The sequence below is a fragment of the Diplotaxodon limnothrissa genome, linkage group LG20 (assembly GCF_057381915.1).
Source record: "Diplotaxodon limnothrissa isolate DT_005_m linkage group LG20, D_limnothrissa_male_GT1.1, whole genome shotgun sequence".
Classification (NCBI taxonomy): Eukaryota; Metazoa; Chordata; class Actinopteri; order Cichliformes; family Cichlidae; genus Diplotaxodon; species Diplotaxodon limnothrissa.
In genome coordinates, this window is record NC_140615.1 from 16,333,280 (window position 1) to 16,353,103 (window position 19,824).

A 19,824-nucleotide genomic window follows, 5' to 3' on the forward strand; every position below is an offset into this window, starting at 1 on the left:
CCCACAGCGCTGTACTGAACTCCATTCTTTTCTATTGCTTGCACTGCACAATAACGGTTGCGCGCTGTGACGTACCTTTGACGAATAGAAACGAAGCCTACAGCCGTGCTAAGTTCAAACACACAATGAACAAAAGCATTCTGTGCATATCGGAGTTCAGTGAAATTTATAACTTAGGTTTATGTGCATACATAGGCACCGCCAGAGCCCTTGACTAAGTCATTCCTTTCAATGTCTCTGAGGACCTCGGGGTGAAAAGTAGTCTTCACTAGTAGAGATCATGACAAAGCTCACTTCTTTATGGATGAGAGACACATGTTTTCACATGACATGGAGCAGGCGCATCTAGTAAATGTAGAACGGGTGCAAAAAAAATGACAACAAAAAAACGCAACAGCCATCACAAATTTTGGACCATTCGCACTAGGTAGCGGTCAGCGCAGTGCATGCAACATCTGTGAAAGGGCCTTTTGTCTTCTAGGCTTCTTCTTTTGTTTTCTGTGCTTGTAGATGTGTTGCTCCACCAGAATTTGACTTCTTGTTATTGTCAAGTATCTCTGTCTATATAAGGTTTATGATATGTACAAAAGTTTTGCGCCACATCTCTTAATCTTTGAAATCAGGCGTTTTCAGTCTCATTAGTACGGTGTATTGTGCAGTCTACCTTTACAAACATTTGTGAAAGAATGGGTCATTCTAAAGAGTTCAGGTCAACTCAATCCAATTTTATTTATATAACCCAAACCACAACAACGGTCAACTAAAGGCACTTAACTTCTTAAGCCCCAACGCCCCCAGATACGGGGGCAAAAGGCAGGATATCAGTTAGGCGTTGGGGCTTAAGAGGTTAAATATTGTAAGGTAAAAACCCCACAATAATACAGGGAACCCCAACAATCAGATGACCCCTTATTAGCAAGCACGTTGGTGACAGTGGGAACGAAAAACTGGAAGAAACAAACTTCCAGCAGAACCAGACTCATGGAGGGGCTGCTATCTGTCTCAACCAGTTGGGGGTGAGGTGGAGGGGATTTTATTGAATTCAATGATATTAGTGTAAAAGGATGTCATCATAGCAACAAATCAGTTTTGTCAAATCAAATTTCTTCTCTCCTTGATATTTCATGACTGTCTGTCTAAAAGTGGTATTACTACAGAGTGGAAGTGTCAACCACAGCCACAAAGTTGCAGACCATGTAAAATTACAGAGCGGGGTCACAGAATGTTAAGGCAAATAGTATGTAAAAGTCTCAAGCCCCCTCTGGTATTAATATCAGCATAACAACTCTGTGCCAGGAGCTTCATGGCATGGGTTTGCATGGCTCAGCAGTTCCTGTAGGTTTAATGTGTAGGTGGCCCAGTACATTTGTCCATACAGCATTTATCCATAGAAAGCAATGCTTCACAAACACCCAAGTAAAATTAATAGAGCAAAGTTAATTAAGTCAAATTAACTGCAGATTAAACCATAGCACTTATAAGCACCAACACCACAAATGGTTCAAGAGGTCGAGGTCAGGAAGGCTGCCAGCTGCAGCCATGTGTGTTGGCAGTCACCTGCAAGACAGAGTGGCTACACCCCATACATAAGCCTGTCATAAAAATGTAAGCTATATTAATAATAACAGGATTAACATTCACTGGTTACAACTTTGTGGATTCTTTCACATATTAAACATACAGAACAACCTTGGTATGATATAATTGATCAGATAAAAGTGAATAGTATTTTTCTAGATAGTATTTTTTATGTGATAAAATCTCCACACTTAAAAAAAAAACATAGAAAACTTCCACCACTCTCTGACTTCATGCAGCCAAATAGTTCAAGCGATGTTATCGTTTGTTCTGGGATTTTATTTCGAAGCAGCAGAAACTCAGTCCTGTTTTCAAATAAGTCAGGTGCAGCCAACTTTAAAATGAGGTTCAGTGAATAGAGTTCCTCTCTCTAACTACTCAAAATGAAACTGAAGGTAAACAAATGACGTCTCCTAACCCTCAGCAAGAAAACAAATATGTATATCTTTTCAAAATGCTGAGTTTTTCCATTAAGGGACCAGTGTGGGGCTGATCATTCATTTATGGGGACGAGAGAGAGAATGACACGTTCAGGTCATGACATGTACTTTAGCTCACACACCATCATGAATGCAGAGCAGAACCCTTTTTTGGTGATTTTGTCCGGAACCATTCTTCCGAGCTTCCTCAACCTCCCCTTCCCATAACCTTTCAGATTTAAGGATCCGTTGCCTCCCCCTTCCGCAGCCTATCAGCTGCTCAGGGAATTAGCCAGAGAGAAAGTCAGGGTCACCCTTGGCTCAGACAAGTTACTCCCACTACCCTGGAAACCCAACAGGCATCCTGGAGACAAACACAGAGTCACTGAGCTACCACACAGAGTTCCTGGACTCCCACAGTTCCCAGCCAGGCCTGGGAAAAATACCCAGTGAAAATGTAAGGCAAATAAAAGCTGAGAGGCTGCTTGAGTTTGTTTGGTGAGAAGCTCTAACTGGCCTCTATTGCCTCACAAGTCTCCATTTCCTTCAGAGCTTCAATGTGTTATCTGTTGTTTTCCTCTGGCAGACAGAAAAGAAAAGTTCCGCTCATCCTGAGTTGCTTGGTCTGTCTGGCACAGACCCAAATTAACCTTTTGCAAATGCAAAACTCCTCATCAGTGTGTTAAAGCTGTTTCTACTGCAAATGAACAACAAGTCACATAATTGTGTGTGTTTTGTGTGTTTTATCATCTTTTAGCAGAGTTGTGGATTGACTAAAACAATTTTGCTATTCTGTTTAACCCTAACCATTGTAACCAGTAGGGGTGCAATAATACCAAGCACAACCGTTTCTTCTCCCCCACAGTGGCTTGCACACGTAAAGCTGTAATTTGCAGTTTGCATACAATTAGGAAGGAGAAATGCTTCCTGTTGACTGGTTATCGTGTAGAGTAGATCCTGGTGTTTTGTACTTACACTCTGATTCACATTCCTCAGTATGATTTCCTTCAAATTATGCTCCCAGATGTTAATTGACGCCTTTGTAGTTTGTAATTTCAATGTGCTAGACAAAAATGCCAACATGACAATGCACGCCCTCTGGTTCCTAATATTTCTTATCAGTAAGGGAGAAACTGGGTGAGAAAAGAGGTTGCCGCAAGAACACTTGCACAATATGGTGGTACCTGTGTGTTTATGCAGCCTTCCCAGGCCAAAGCTCCCTCTGTACTCCCCTCCATGTTCAGGCTTGTTAGCAGTGGAGGTGTAACGTGGCCGGTGATGGCCACAACCCATGGGATCCTGCGTAACTTCTCAGAGAGAGTGCAGAGGTGGGGCAGTGAGCTGTCAGCCCTCTCCCTCTCTCCCTTTCTTATGATGAGGGCTGAGTCATTCACAAAAATGTGGAGACAAAGTCAACAACACAGGTGTCTTCATGTGACTACAAGTTGGCAAAGAATGACTGCTGGCTGTTTGGTAGAGATTAAACCGAGCAGGGGTTGTTTAAGCACAGCGCAGAGGAAAACAGTCTTACTTAATGAGGCAATAAATAACATTGCCATGGGAACATCAGTCGACGAACAAATGCTGTGCAGCCCAGTTCGCTTTCATTATTTTCACGCACTGCTGTCTTCCGTTTGCTTCACATCTTCAAATGAACAAAATACAATTAACACCCCCGGTGCTCTGAGAATACTCTGTTCTGCAGCTTTACTATGGATACAAAACGATGATGATTTTTGCAACAGCCAGCAGTGCAAACTAAGATTAAACTAATGAATATTTTGGAAAAGCGCCTTTTAAAAAGAATTGCTTTGTTGTTTTATTTACTGCTCATACAGTCAGTTATGGGTGGGGCTAACGGCCACTGCATTGTAATTCTGACAATTATTGTGTTTGCATTCATCATCTCCTTTTCATTGGTCTGGTGGCTTCCAAAAGAAATGCAGACACTGAAAATGCCCTGCACATATCAGCACTCTTATAAATGCTTCTTCTTTTTAAAATACAAAGTAATTTTACAATTAAATGATGAAACAAGGTTGTTAAAATTCAAAATTCAACAATTTGAGTGTTTGCTTTCCCACCTTTTTAGAGCTAGTAATGAAAATCTTTAGAAATGTGTAATTTGATTGCGCTCTTTATGGTGCCAATTAAAAAATAAATAGTTAGCTTTGTTTTTGCCGAAAGGAGGATTCTGTTTTACAGTTCTGAAAAACCTGTGCACTTCCAGTAACCTAACAGCACTTATCCCCAAAAGTTGATTCTGTTTATCTGGACGTAGCATTTTAAATGAAAACGCTACGTCCAGATGAACAGAATCACCTTTCCTGGATGAGCATGCATCAAAATAATAGCACGTATGTGCTTGTGAGGTGAACATGGAGCATTTCCCTGTGGAGTTGGGGGAGTCCAAAAACGAGCATCAAACAGAATGTTGAGAGTTATTTCTCCCATTTGTCAGGTGGCTGGAAACTCCCCACGGAAGGATATGTAAATAAGGAACTGTTCATCGGGTATTCTATACATAGGATTTTTCTGTTGTAGCTGGTCAACAGAGGTAGTTTTAACTGTGGGGTTCTTCGATGATTAATGTGCGAAGAGAAGCAAAAATTATGAGGGAGACATCTGAGGAGCTTTTGGGATTAAACAGTCTCTAATATATGTTGAAATGCATTCCAGACTTCAGCAGACTGAAATAAACTATTCCAATGTTACTGACGTCTTGTGTAAAATCCCCTCTTTGACCTTCCCCTGACTGCTCAGAGACAGCAGACAGTATCGTAAATTAGGAATTTTGTCTTGAAAATTGTGTAACTCTGGAAAACAGCCACTTGATTTGTTGTACTGTGGGATCCGGAACCTCATATTAGCTTCAGAGGAATGTATTTAAGAAGAAGGAGGATCAGAAGTTCAGAAGGGACAGATTTCTTTGATGCCAGAAAAAAATAAATAAATAAAACTTTTTTCACTGTAGTTTTTAACTCAGAAACTTTAGAATTAAAGTTCACTCCAGCTGCTAACTGTTTAAAAAGAAGATCAAACTGTAGGTTTTGTAATTTGTGAGCTTGATTGACTGTATTGTGGAACAGTTCTGACACCATACAAATGCACTGTGAAGGTTTGCAAAATTCCTCTCCAGGAAGGTTTTGTTCCAATCTTTGCAAACCCTCGGATCCCTGTCCTTGGGTGAGTTTAAATTCATGCTCAGTTTGCCCGTGGCAGAGAAACTGACAGATGTTTGAAGCAAAAACACTTTTTGCTTACTTAGATATGTCAGTGTAATATCCTCAACTTGTATCCGCTTGCTTCCGGTAATAAACAAAAAAGGTATGCGTGCTTAAAATGCTCTGTTAATGGAACCGTTTCACTGAAGCATTTCTTAAATAAAGCAGAGAGTTTAGCAGCCAAACAGCCAGATGAAGCCTTTAGAGATGGAGGAGACCAAAAACTGAGCTAAAAGTGGATCGATGTTGCATGGAAGAATTCACCAGACCGCCAGAAAAAAAGTTAAACCATCTTTCGCTTACTTGAAAACAAAACGCATAGAAACTTATAGGATGTTTATATATTACTGACACCAAAAAGGTACTGAATCTTTTTCACCCAATAGAATATCTGCAAACTGGGATATGAGCCTGCACAGGAATTATTCACACTTCATTTTATCCACCCAACTGTCTTCTCCAGCAACATATAATTTCAGCGTAAATGTAGCATGAAGTGTATTTGCGTCTTATGCACGCAACTACAGTGAGAATGTGTTTGTGGCTCTGAAGGCTGCTAAAATGTGGGTGACCTACACTTAGTGCCCTGAAGCACTGAAGCTGCTGCTGTGCTAATATGCTGCTCACGCTATCCTGTGCAGACGCTAGTGTTGGACTTACATAAAAGCTTTAAGCAGTTACTCTCTGGAAAATGAAACTCAGCTTTAGTTACTCTGCACAGCTCCGTCAGCTGCCTTTAAATAACTTCAAATGGCCCACAACCAATTCAAAATATTCTTCTTCACACAATTCATAATTTGTATGAACAGCAGCTGGTGGCCATGCTTTTACCCACCATGTGTGATTCACTCCAGTGTGTGAGGATGGAAACTATGATCTGATCTCTGGAAAGTATTTTTTTCTTTCAATCTGGCAACAGACAGACAAATTACTCCTTATAGGCTAAATTTGATTGAGCATAGCAGCCAGGAAGGCCCCAGCAGTCTGGTGCCCGAACCCCTGCCAACACACTGAAAGAGAGAGGGAGAGAGTCTGGATCAGCTGTCAGATAGACAGTGAAAAAAAGGAAAAAAAGAAGGCCAGAGCCAAGTGGTGACATCAAGAACACTGTGTTGCTGTATGAGCAGGCAGTTCAGCTCAACCTTTACCAGAGCATCATGCCCTGGAACAAGTGACACAGACACTGGCTGACCACCATTATTACTCGTTTACTGTTTGTGTGAGTTCCATTATGAGGTTGAAGTGACCTTATCAAGGTGGAACCATGTAAGAAACTGGAGCTATTTTCCTCCTCCTCGCTTCATGTGTCAGCGTGTCCTGTAAAAATGTGTGCCATTTCCACAAAAAGATCAGAGCTTGCTTTTTGGATATCAATCTATGATGAGGAACAGTTACAAGAGTAACTCTTTAAAACTATGGAATAAGGAAAATACAGTGTGGAGAAAAAGGGTTCAAAAAAGATTATGTGTGCGCCATTTACAGCAGTGCATTCACATATTTACTTTGCTAAAAGTATTACCAACAATGTGGATTTCAAGACTCAAAAGGCAAAGTCCTCATGAGAGATGCACGTATAGGACGATAAACCATCTAGCGAATTGACGTATTTTTTTATTTTTACATACCCGCTTTAACTTCTTCGGAAACTATAAATAGTGTTCTAAGGAACTGAAAGGTGTCTTGTGCATTGTCACCTAAATGTCAACTGGCCCCACACTTGCCAGCAATAGCATTGCTTCAGAGCTGAACACTGACTTATTAGGTAACAAAATCATTCAAAAAAAGTTTCCAAATCCAAAATTCTCTTTTTGTTCCATGGATTTTTTTTATACACTTTGAGCATTAGGACCATGGGTTATAGCATCGCGTCAGCAGCAAAAATGCTCATATATTTTTGTTGTCTATTGATAATTATAATACTGAATAACAGAAACAAGCATTTGTTATCAGATGGCAGATACAGCATTCAGGGTGATGACTGTTGAAATGTTCTATAAGCATATTTGGGTACACCTTAAAAGGTGGTTAACGTCAGGTTACAAAACAGTTATAGCAAATGAAAGGGCTCCGTGTTATCTACATTTTGACACCAAGCTCATCTCATTGCCATGCGCCCACTTGATCAAAAATAATTTTCTAATGTAGTCAAATTTTTATATAGCTTGTTAAATTAAAAATAAAACAAACAAAAGACATTATTAACATGTCCTGTGGTTTTTCCAGAATGCTATAAGTGTCTGGAAACAGTTTGTTTCTTCATTTCCTGCTCACCTTTTTTTGATATAAGATGGCAAGCCCCTCTCACTCATTTGAGTTTGAGTTAACTTTAGGTTGGAACAGTCTGCTGTTTTTTTTTTTACGATGTCTATCACCTGTACTTATGAAATTATTTATTAATGTTTTGAAAATGCTGCAAAACAAAATCTTTGAAAATTAAAAAGCACAAATTTTGACCCACCCATTTGTACTTCTTTATCAGCTGATTCTGAAGGCGTTAGGTCTGAGACACTGACTGATGTTTCACGGAACAACCCACCTATGCCACCTTCCATTTTTAACGCATTCGGCCCCATATTGTCCTACTCCAACCTTTCTATTTCACTAATAGGACTATGCTAGGGCTAAATGAGTGAAAAACATTAGACTAACTGACTAGTCTAAAACTAAGAAACACTCAGATATTAAATTAAATTTGAGAATGTTTAGTTGAAAATGTCAAAAACTGATTAAAAAAAGGCATCTGAAATAAAAAAAAAATTAAAAATATGAAAAATTAATATTAATCACATTCTTTAATAATGAATCATGCCACGTGTAATGTATTGTACTCCAGACAGACAATGAAGAAAAAAAAACACTTACAATAAACCAATGTTTAATATGTTACTACAAAAAGTTGTTCATGTATTGTTAAAATATGACAAATTAACATCCGAAAAACCCTTAAACTATGATGGAAAAGTGTGGCCCGTTGTGCCGTGCATTATCAATGATGCGCAGTTTGAAAATTTGTGACAATCACTTTAATAAAAGTTAAAATTCTAAGATAACGAAATAATAAATCATCCAGCCATTTTCTTACGTTTATCTGAAGTTGGGTCGTGGGGCAACAGCCTAAGAAGGGAAGCCCAGACCTCCTTCTTCATCCAGCTTATCCGAGGAACCAATGAGCCTTCCCAGGCCAGCTGATAGATGTAATCGCTCCAGTGTGTCCTGGGTCTATGCCGGGGCCTTTCACTGGTAGGACATGCCAGACCAGAACACCTTACCCAGGAGGCGACAGCCTTAGCTGGCTCATTTCGATGTGGAGGAACAGCCCTACTCTGAACCCCTCCTGAATGACTAAACCCTAGCGCTAAGAGAAAGAGCAGCCAGCCTTTGGGGAAAGCTAATTTACGCCGCTTGTATCGCTATCTTGCTCTGATAGTGTTAACAAAAGATCAGGCCAAGATAAATTTACATTTCTAACTCCATTAATGAGCTAGCAGGATTTTTATGTATTTTATCACTTTAGTTTGGAGTGACTGCAGCCCAGGAGGCAGAGCAGGGCATCTACTAATTGGAAGGCTGGTGCTACAATCATTGACTGTTCGAGTCTCCATGCCAAAGTAACCTTGGGCAAGATATTGCACCCCAAGTCGCTCTCTGATGCATTCCTTGGAATGTGTGTGTTATACCTCTTTTCCACTGCTTGGTTTGGATCGTTTTCTATTACAGTTGAGTACCACCTTAATGTGCTTGGGTTTTTACAGCACAACAATGTAGGACAATGAGGCAATTTCGTTGCTGGGGTTTCAAAAATGGCATTGTTGATTTTTAAGAAGGAGATGCACTCATGACTCATCGAGTGACCCCACTGACTGGCCAATTGGTGGCATGCAGTCTGCTGACGTCACACTTTTGGACTGACTCAAATCGCTTAGAACCACGGCCAAGTAGGTGCTAAAAAAGTACCTGGTAACAGGTACTACCACCTAATGAAAAACCTTAAAAACTGAGTTGAGTCAAGCCAAACCGAGGAGGTACTTGTGGAAAAGGGCCATTAGAAAGCACTTAGGTGCAGAAAAACGTGTTTGTATGAATGGATGTAAATGAGTGAATGAGGCATATTGTATAAGCGCTGTGTAAAAATCAATCCATTTATCACTTATGTATTAATAACTCTTGAGTTATTGCTGTTCCACTTGTGCTGTTTCTGATCCCCATTCTTTAATGTAAAGCCCAACACTGCATATTTCATAGTACTTCAACATCAACATTTCTCAAGGAGGTAAATTACAGGTTGGGCCAGGGAGCACGTGGTTTCCCATTCATCTTTCAGTAAGTCCTTTGTGCAAGAATGTAGATGTGTGTGTGTAGTGTGTCGTGTAGTGGAAGCAGGCAGATAAGAAGGGGGCCAAACGCTTACAGACTGAGAGAGTGACAGCGATAGGGGCGGGGTAGGGGCTGAAGGAAGTTCCTCAGAACATTGCCCAACTGCCCCTGCTCTACATCTAACAGTTGGAACAGGGAGGAGGTTGATTAGGCAACAAGTTGGCTTTTTGTTTCTTTCTCACAAGATAAAGGTGACGACACACGGCTTACGGGAAAAAGGCCTAGATGAACCAATCAGCTCTGATTGCTAAGGTGTTGAGAAGCCTCTGGCTCATATCGGCTGCAGATGAGAAGACCATATTCCCAACACGCTTGATCAAAACAAATGACACATTGACTGAGTCAGAATCACACACAGGGTCTCTTCACAGGGAAACATCAGCCTTATCAGTGTGCCTCTGAAAGCTAATCATAGTGTTTGCTGTTGCTCTTTCACGTTGTGGCTTATTTTTGTAATGACTCAGGGTTGAAGCAAAGCAGTCAAATGAACACAGAACAAGGGTTGGGGGATGGATGCGTGTCAGTGACTCACGACAGTCCATGCAAATACCTGAGCCTGCATTTGACTCTGAAGGCGATTTGCATGATTAGTCCTTCGAATGAACAATAGGACGAAGCAGCTCGCTGTGTGGGTTGATGCAACTGTGGCTCTGCTGGACGTTTTCTCTGCCCCTTGTTGCCTGCTTTCCACTTTTTGTCTCCGACTGAATAAAAGCCAACGTGCTCCAAGTGTGCAACAGAACAGAGGCGGCCTTTTAAGTGTTATGTGGTTCTCAGAACGAAAGGGGAAATGAATCGTGGTGTCATTCGTAGAAACTTGTGGTCTCCGATACACTGCAGCTTCTTCAGGGAAATAGAGCGGTGTGTGAAAATCCGAAAAAGAAGAAACCCAGCGTCAGATCAAAGAAACTCGAACACTGACATGACATTTTCAGTTCATGCTGCAGATGACATTTTATATTTAGTTAATTTTGTTGTGTTGTCCTTTGAAAGACACCCCTCGCCTGTCTATTATTATCTGTTATAAAAATACATGTAGGGACTTGAACCACTTCCATTTTCTGCTTTTAACTCTGTGTCAAGCTGATGGGCTTAAGGGCCTGCACAAGCTGACCTAAGAACAGATAGCAGGGATAGGCTGAGGATTAAATGGTGCTCCAGGAGCGTGACCCCCAGAGTTTGATTATATGAGTGTGTGTGCAGCAGGGGTGAGGCATTAGGATGACTGAATTAAACCCCTTTATGTCACAAATCAGTGATTATGTGTCATTTATGGGGTCCTGTCTAAACTGCAACATAAGGTCAGAAATCCTGCAGCATATTAAGACAAGTCATTAAAACATTAGCTCTGAATGTTTTTCTTTTTTTTAATTATAATGAGTGGGAAAGATTACAGGCAATTAAAAGCCTAAAAGCTAATTCTGGCCACTGGAAGCCTGGTTAAATACTCTGTGAGGCTGTCCTTAGGCACAGCAGTAATTTGAACTAACATGCACAGAGTGTAAATGTTCACTGCAAATATTTAATCATCTTAGCTAATTAGCAAGTACTCTTGCAGTACTGTGCGAGCGCCTCGAGTCACCCCTCATTTCTTTATATTTTACTTCCAAGAAACCAAACTTTCATGTATTTTTATAAAGTGGTTGCGAGCAATAGTTCTCTGGGCTTTTTATTGGACCTTGGCTGCTTTTCTGCTCCTTTTTAGTCCACTCCTTGTACCTGATCATTTTTAGAAGAATATTTTTATTTGCTAAGAGACATCAAATGGAAAACAAAAGTAGAAGTGCCAGGACTAGAAAACTTTTTTTTTTTAATTCACAGGACCTGGAAGATGCCTTTGACCACACTGTTACTCATCAGAAATGGCTGAGGGGGAAAAAGGCTGAGGTTTGCTAAATTATACAGAAACTGGATTGAAATTCAATAGCAGCAGTATTTATGGAATGATGAATCCAAATTTGTATATAAACATATTTTTTTTGTCCCGATTGTCAGCAGTGAGTGTCTACAGGCTGTAAAAGACGGTGCAGGCTCTGTCATGGGGACATTATGGTTGTCTTGAGGATGTTTTTGGAATTATGAACTCAGGAAGGTACGGTGAGATTTTGATCCATCATGTAATCTGCAAAATGTTTCACTGCCAACTGCTTTTTTCAACAATGATGAGAATGGAGCAGTGCGATTTCATCTTAGCAAAGACCAGAATAAAAGGCAACAGGCCAACATTCATAGAAGACTTTGAATGTCTTTCGAGGAGCCTAGAGAATTATTCCTGAAGACTACTTAAAGAAATTATAAGAAAGTTTGCCTGAGAGGGTCCAGGTTGCATTGAATAATAAAGGCGTTGACTTTTAAACCTTTGGCTTATACATTGTTTTTCCCTCTATGTTTGCATGTTTTAAAAAAACTACACCCATTTCATTTCCCATTTTCTAGCAAAATAGAAAGAAATAAAGGGTGGCTCAGGAATGTTGCACAATACATTTTTAAGAAGTTAATGGATTCTAAAGTTGTTACATTTTATCCTGTTGCACAACAATACACAGACTGATTCTTACATAGCGCTTTTCTACTCTCCTGACGTACTCATATACAACACATTCACTTTCTTCTAAGCTTTTTAGCGTTTCCTAAACAACATTCATATTCGGATGGATGCTCTACCTCCTGAGATACAGCCACCCCTGTACACTGTGTTGGTTCTTTTGGAGCTAGAAGTTGCAATATATGAAAGAGAATAGAGTGCTAAGATATGAGCTAACATTAGCAAGCTTAATGCAAGGTAATTTGTGGGACCATTAAAGTAGTTGTGAGTAGTTGTGTTCAGGGTAGACCAAAGCTGACATTGCCATTTATATAACCATTCCTTAGCCTAGCTAAAAAAAAAAATCAATACACTTGTAATATCTTTTTTTCACTTCTGGGTATCCCTAATGAACTTTGGAGCTACAAACAAACCGTTTCATCCTTTCAGCTGACACTGAGGAATGTCACCTGCTAGCTGCTAACTGGAACTGCCGGTTGTTTGATGTGAGAAAGGCTGGGCTAAATGTGTTCAGAACATTCCTATTAAAAACTGCTTCCTGTAACCAGTAAGCTGGAGCTAAAACTGTAAACCTGAGAGCGGCGAGGCTAAAACAATAATCTGAAAGATGCTAATAAGCTTTGTTGAGCTTAGGGGAACTATAAACGCTTTCACACCCATGTCCTTTATTTCAGTTCTCAGCCGTCCATTTAAATCTCGGCTTGTAAACACACATTATATTCACCTGACAGACACTAACTGGGACTGATGGCCCGCCAGCATTTCCAACCTCCATGTAATTTGATGTTGTGTAAATCTTTGTCTCGCTGTAGGTGGGGTGCTGGCAGAGATATCTCAAGGAAGATTAGCGGCGAGGCCGGCAGTCCCCCCGGGAGCATCACAACTGATTAAACCTACTGCTCTTATCTATCCAAGAGAACAGATCCACGATAGGCTGCTGCCCACTGGTTACTATCACCACTCAAATGTCTAGATTAACCCACAAGAGCATCTGCAGCCTATTAGTGGGATTAAACCCATGAAGACAAGCGGCCATCCTGCTGTGAATTGGCTGAGGGCAATTAGTTCAAACCTTATTCCTAATGACTGATACTTTAATGAGCGGTGGTGACGAAAATTCTCAGATCCTTCACTTTTATGTATCCATCTAAAAATACTCCAAAATAGTCCCTAATAATTCTCATTTTTTAAAGCTGCTCAGGACCCTTAAACAAGTCGATGAAGCTGTGTTGTTGGAGAATTCAGTTTTACAACTCAAATCTTGCTTTATTTGACTTTTGTAGTTTTACAGTAAGATCTTTATCTACAAAATAACTGTAGTGGCCAGATGTAATAAACCCCCCAAAACAATCCTTTAAAATGTATTTCAGTAAAAGAACAAAGCAAAAATAACCACAGATACACACATCTTAAAAATTGACTTAGTGTTGGTCCTCATATAAATATACTTTCCCTCATTGATGAGCAGCTAGTTTTACCTTACCCTTTTTATGCCCTTTATATACCGCTATTTATCATTGAAATGCAACCCTTCATCACTGTTAAGAGAGGGTACAAAGTCAGTGAAGAGGTGAAAAAGTGAAGAGGACTCCTTGTAGTACAATGAAATAAAATGCATGCAGCAGTGTTGTGCTTTATTTATTTTGTATTATATTTACTAAGACTTACTGTTGACAATTTATTGCAATTTTGATTATAAAATATTTGATCCATTGTCAACAAAAGCGTTACTTGATGTTGTTTGGGTAGAATTATATTGATTTTTACTGGAGGGTTTCATCACTCAAGACTTCAAAACTCTCCTACGGTCTCCATCGTTGTTCGTGTTATACTTAATGTTGTTTCGCTGAATTCAGGGAATAAGCGTGCCTTTTTATTTCCTGGGGTAAATGCTTTTATTCATCCATGAAAGATCACCTAGACACTAACATTCCACTTCTGCATGACTTTTGTCAGAGAAGTCTTTTCCTGTAAAAAAAAAAAAAAAAAAAAAAAAAAAGAGTTCTTCCTTCCCGCATTCCCCAGATGCTACTCATAAGCAAGCGAATGATTGCCTGGGTTTTCCCTTTTTCCCTGTTATTAAAAACTGAACACTTTAAGAAGCCCCAACTCCTCTCAAAGGTCTTTGTTGTATATGAATGAACAATTATAATGAACAATTATATTCTCTTGCTTAGAAATCTTTTTTTAATTTTCCTCTTTTGTTTCTTTAAATAATTATTAATACTGAAGCTAGTGCTTGAGTATATCTATCTGCACTTGAAAGCCAAGCGCAGAGCTTGTTTTCTCTTCGCTAACATAGATATAGGCACCCTGCCCTATGTTGATGCCATCTACCATCCTCTTATCTCTTCATCCGTTTCCCGTTTCTGACGCTTTTCTACAGTCTTAAACAGGAAGTTGTATAACCTTCTGGCCTAGTAAATTCTCTGTAGGCGTTAAAAACAGTGCATAGGCCATTGTTGTTTCTAGCTTAAACCCCACCCCCCAAAACAACCCTAAAAAAAAAAAAAAAGCAGTGTTGTCAATCCATTTTTAGTCTGTTGCAGTTCTAAGTTTATTTTTAACCCCAGAAAACAAATGAACTCTTTGAAGCAATACAAAGGAGCACAAGTTGTCATAGTTTTAAAGAAACATATTTATTGAAATTGTATAAAAATAGCTTCTAAAATAATTTACAATTCTAATTTGAAAAGATGGAAAAACAAAACAAATATCCAAGCTGCGATCATGCAGCCAGAAAAGTCTGCTGAGTCTCGCACTCACACTCACAACATTCACTCAAACAGCGCAACGAAAACCAGTTACCATCAGTAGACATTGGATGTTTACATACATTAGGATGGAAGTGCTTTTGGGACTATTTACATGTTATTTACAACACATACAAACATACACATCTGCTCTTTTCAAATTTTTCAAGCCATAAATATGGTCACATCTCTGCTATTATTTTTAAATAATGTGGGCCCTTCAGTGATGGTGGAATGAAATATATATATATATATATTTGTATATATACACACATACGCGCACACATCAACAGCCGAAATTCTCTCATAAATAAATAAATAAGATCTGTGACCAAAAACAAACAAAACCTCATTGAGTGTGAAAAAGAAGACAGCAATAATAAATATCGTTCTTATTTACAATTCTCGTCCCCAGCGATTTTTTAAGACCTGTGTGAGGCACTGTTTATAAGAAAAAAAATTGAAGAGCAGAGGATGTTATATCTCGGTATGGTTTTGCATTGTGGTGTGCATTCAGGTGGGTTTGAATGAGCGGTTGCCTAAGCCTTGTGTTTGTATACAACACAAGAAGGAGGAGGAAGAAAAGGTTGTAGAATAGAGGTGGATGCTGTAGTAAAGAGTGAGGTAAGTCCAGTTTTTTTATGATTTGTTTGCACAGGTTGCTGCCAGAGCTATGAGGTTGTCTGGTTGCTAATGACATTGGAGTAGTAGAAATAGTGATAGTAGTGGTTATAAATGGCATAGGCTTTACTGATCTAGGCCCACGAGAGGAAAAACAGTGACAGCAATAAACGCTATAAAGCCTTGTAGAGCGTAAGGAGCAAAAAGGCCATTGATGAAAAGCCTTTTTGCTTCACAAATTCAAGTATTTTCAGGCGCCTACCCCCCCCAACAATCTCACAGAAGGCACTTTTCTTTGAGAAAACAAAAAAAACTAAAGTCAAGCTTCTCTTCACCAGCGTCTTTGCTTTTCCCTCTTTGCTGTGATCTCGAGGGAGAGAGCGGTGCAACGAGAGCTTATGTAACTCTGTCCTCTTGCCATTCAGCACAACAGCCACACAGGTGTGTGTTTGCTCAAAGCAGGTGTGTCCAGAGCACGCCCTCCTGCAGACTCACGGACGTCCGGTGCCTAGATCAGCGTCCAGCGAGGATGATGTCATGACACTAATGGCTGGGAAACTCAAGTAGTTGGGGTCGTGACAGTGAAGAGGGTCTGACCCGCCAGGCCGAAACTGCCAGATGTGTGCAGTTGCATACACTTTGCTCTGGGGTGTGGGTGGCCAACGTTCCTCTCCACTCTGCTTCAAGTCTTTTGTATCAGTGCAGTCCAGTTCGGACCAGAACAGCCCAATTGTAACAGTCCGCGCCCGTATCATCGAGCCACGGCCACGGGGGTGGGTGTGAAGGCTGAGGGCTCGTGGCCGATGCTGTGCAGTCTGATTTCTGTGGTCTGGTTCTCTGTCTGCACCGAGGACGGTACTACAGAGGAGGACATGCTCTGCATCCACGAGTGGTTGAAGATGTCCTCGAAGGACGGGCGGTCGGCTGGCCGCAGAGACAGACACCATTTGATTAGCTGCTGGCATTCTGGTGAAAAGGAAGCAACATGCAATTGGTCCTGGTCAACACATGAGTAAAGTAGATGATGTGCAACGTGTGACTGAAAGGCTGGTATATGAGCTGCAACGTGGGTTTACCTGATGAGATTCTTCTCCGGAAGAAGACCTGCCCCCTCATGATCTCCTCATCATGTTCAAATGGGATGTCCCCGCACACCATGTCATACAGCAGGATACCCAGGGACCAAACTGTGGCAGAGCGCCCGTGGTAGCGATGGTACTTGATCCACTCTGGAGGACTGTACACTCTTGTGCCTGTGAGACAAAAATAAAATAAAAGAAACAAATTAGCTTAAAAGGTGTACTCTTTCTAAAAGAAAATTTGAAAATCTCAGAAAACCATGTGACTTATCATAACACAGTAATAGTGAAAATGAAAATATTTCTGGGGAGAGTTGAATGATAAACAAGGACTGGGGATTTGTCAGCTGAGCCTGTTTCTCAGGCTGTTATCTGGGCTCAGGTGCCAGGCAGCGTGACAGGCAGTTTTTGCATGCGGTAACAGAGTGCACTGGAGGGAGGGGGAGCAGACATGTGACTTTGTTTACAAACTTTGAGTTGTAAAAATACCACTTCCCTCCAGTGGGGGGCAACAAAACTAAGGCAAAACCTTCCAGCATGTACTAAAAGGCGGCTGTGTGGAGTATGATTACACAAGCTGGGAATTTCTGCTGTGGTCTAAACGGGCAAAAACCTTATAACCCTAATGATGTCGATAAAAAGTATATGTAAACAAGTTAGGTGAAAAACAAAAACAATATACAGCGCACTATATACTGAGCGCAGTGAACTCACCATCAAAGTCCGTGTAAATGGTGTCCTTCAGCAGGGCTCCGGAGCCGAAATCGATGAGCTTCATCTCCCCGGTGCGGAGGTCGATGAGAATGTTCTCGTCTTTGATGTCCCGGTGCACTACGCCGCAGTTCTGGCAGTGCCGCACGGCCTCCAGCACCTGGCGGAAAAAGCTCCGCGCCAGGTCCTCCGGTAAGGCACCTTTCTCGGTGATGAAGTCGAACAAGTCCTTGACGTTCTCGGGTCTCTCCATTACAATGATGAAGCTGTCCGGCCGCTCGAACCAGTCCAGCATCTTGATAACGCCGCGGAAGCCCGTCCCGACTTTTTTCAGCAGGACGATCTCCATTGGGACCCGAGAGCCGTTAGGCTTTAGAGACAAATGACAAATACAGCACTCAATACACACGTACACGCCCTAAACCAACCCGCATGTGTGGGTATTGATAAGTAATATGTTTTTCATCTTAATTAAAAAGGCGCTAATAATAAAACTGCTTCTTACCAGCTCTCCCCACTCCGAGATTCTGTCCTTGGCTACATGTTTGACAGCGACCTGCCATGGCAAAGGAGAGACCGCGTCACACAACGTGTACAACAACCGCACATGTAATAACCATGACAAATAAATGAGCACATAAAAAACGTATTCTAATATTAAAACATGGCGTACTAACCGGAGCTCCGTCCGCTATCTTCGTTCCGGAGTAGACGGTTCCGAAGCCGCCGCTGCCCAGCACGGCGCCGACCTGATAAAGCTTCTCGAAAGGCTCCCTCTCTTTCACTGCAACACAGTATAAACATAGCCGGTAAATACCGGAGAGCAAACCCGCTTATCCGCGCTGGAAACAGCGCAATATAACGGCGCTAATATAAGAATATAAAATATTGCAACATGGCTAACATTACTGTTAATAAATGACCGTCCTCGGCAGTTATTAAGTTAAACTAGCTGCTAGCGTGTGTAGACTGAGCCACTGCTGCAGCGCCGTCCTCCATGACAACACAGCGGGGGGAGAAAAAGGGCGTCTAACCTTGATGAACCTGGAGCTGGATTTTCGCCGGCATGTCTACGGTGGAGATGTGGGCCAGAGAATTGAGCTTGGACAGCAGCATTCCTTTAATATCCACCGCAGGTCAACGACGTGTGCCCTCCGTCTTCGTTTTTGTTTTGTTGAAAGGAGTAGTTTTATTCCGACAGTGCGTCTTTCCCGTGCTGAGCTCCGAGTCCACGTTGCAGGAACAAAAATGCGGTAGGGATCCTTTCATCCGAATAGCAGACAAAAAAACAGTCCCTGTGGTCCAGGAAAATATAGCCAAAAACGTAGTCCCGGCAAAAGGATGAAAACCTAACGCGAGCTACGGCAGTCCCCTGCAATGTTTTGTAAACAGTTGAGTAAAAATGCGCGATATAAGGAGATAAGGCAGGGTTCAACCTAGTGCCTCAGTCTGACACCGGCTCCTGAAAATATCTGATCGGGGGGGGGGAGGACCCTTATATGACTATAGTAAGGAGGCGGGTACCAAATGCTGACGTCTACATTGGTCCCGCCCTCTTCCGCTCCTCTACACCAATAAAAAGCAAATACCACATGTCAATCACAGACTGAAAATAAAGCTAACCGGCCTGCCAGACACAGACGTGGCGGGAATCAAAACGCGCCAAAAAGGGAGAGACTAAAGTAATAATTATGAATTCATGTTGGAGGGAAATGCAAATCCAAGGCCAAGTGCTTGTCTCCTCCCTTCTCGGGAAACCAAACCGGGTGGGGTGAGGGGGATATAACTAGACCATTAGGAATAAGACTGAAGATAAAAGGGCGGCACTGGTGAAGCTGCATATAACATTTTGTCTACTCTCTGGCATAGCTTGATATCACCTGCAGAGCGTTTTTCCTTTTTTTTTTCCCACTGTTTGCACGTCACTTGCTAAGCCTGCATTTAACAAAATAAACACCCTGTTGCTGCACTGAAGCATCCAAATTGCTTCATAAAGATATTTGTGCTTATAACACACACATTTGTATGCACTCAAAGTATAGATATGACCTGAGAGCAGTTCATCAATTTGCACTTCAGTTATGCTCACCCCCTGCCAATCACCTGATTAATTTCACATTCAACACAAAGCTTTACGGGATGAAGTGAAGCCCAGGACTGCGCTTTCAGTTGACAATGCCTCTCAACTGGCTGCTGCATCAAAGAGGCGCTAGTGAGAATAGCTGCATTCCACTCATTCTTTCAAATTGGGTGGCCGTGTCTGCAGCCGTTCACAGGATGTGGGAAACTAGAGATAAATAGGCTTCCATTTACCCCCCTTGCCAGGCCCCCTCCTCTTTTTGCCCTCTCTGCTCCTCCTCTCTCCGCCTTCTTTTTCCCGCGCATGTTATTGTCGGAATGGCATGCTCCCTTTCCCCCACCCATGCTTAAGTTGCATTCTGTTTTCCTTTGAAATTTCACAGCAGATCTTAAACGGTCATGCTGCTGATTTAATGCATTTCACATGTATGTCGTGAGATG

At 41.4% G+C, this 19,824-nt stretch overlaps 1 protein-coding gene across 1 annotated transcript; it reads right to left on the reverse strand.

Annotated features, from left to right (window-relative positions):
* Nucleotides 1-14,806: 14,806 nt before the first annotated feature.
* On the reverse strand, nucleotides 14,807-18,756 carry pim1 (Pim-1 proto-oncogene, serine/threonine kinase). The gene is made up of 6 exons (XM_085343879.1): nucleotides 18,339-18,756; nucleotides 17,982-18,088; nucleotides 17,810-17,860; nucleotides 17,308-17,674; nucleotides 16,591-16,767; nucleotides 14,807-16,480 (listed from the first exon to the last, which is right to left on the reverse strand). Exons 1-6 carry the CDS (start codon nucleotides 18,418-18,420, stop codon nucleotides 16,266-16,268), a joined length of 999 nt encoding a protein of 332 aa, XP_085200005.1. The 5' UTR covers nucleotides 18,421-18,756; the 3' UTR covers nucleotides 14,807-16,265.
* Nucleotides 18,757-19,824: the final 1,068 nt, after the last annotated feature.

Coding starts and splice junctions, on each gene's coding strand:
- pim1 (XM_085343879.1), bottom strand. CDS start 18,420: ATGCTGCTGTCCAAGCTCAATTCTCTGGCCCACATCTCCACCGTAGAC. Junction 17,861..17,981: donor AGATAGCGGACGGAGCTCCG/GTTAGTACGCCA, acceptor TTGCCATGGCAG/GTCGCTGTCAAACATGTAGC. Junction 16,768..17,307: donor CATTTACACGGACTTTGATG/GTGAGTTCACTG, acceptor TTTGTCTCACAG/GCACAAGAGTGTACAGTCCT.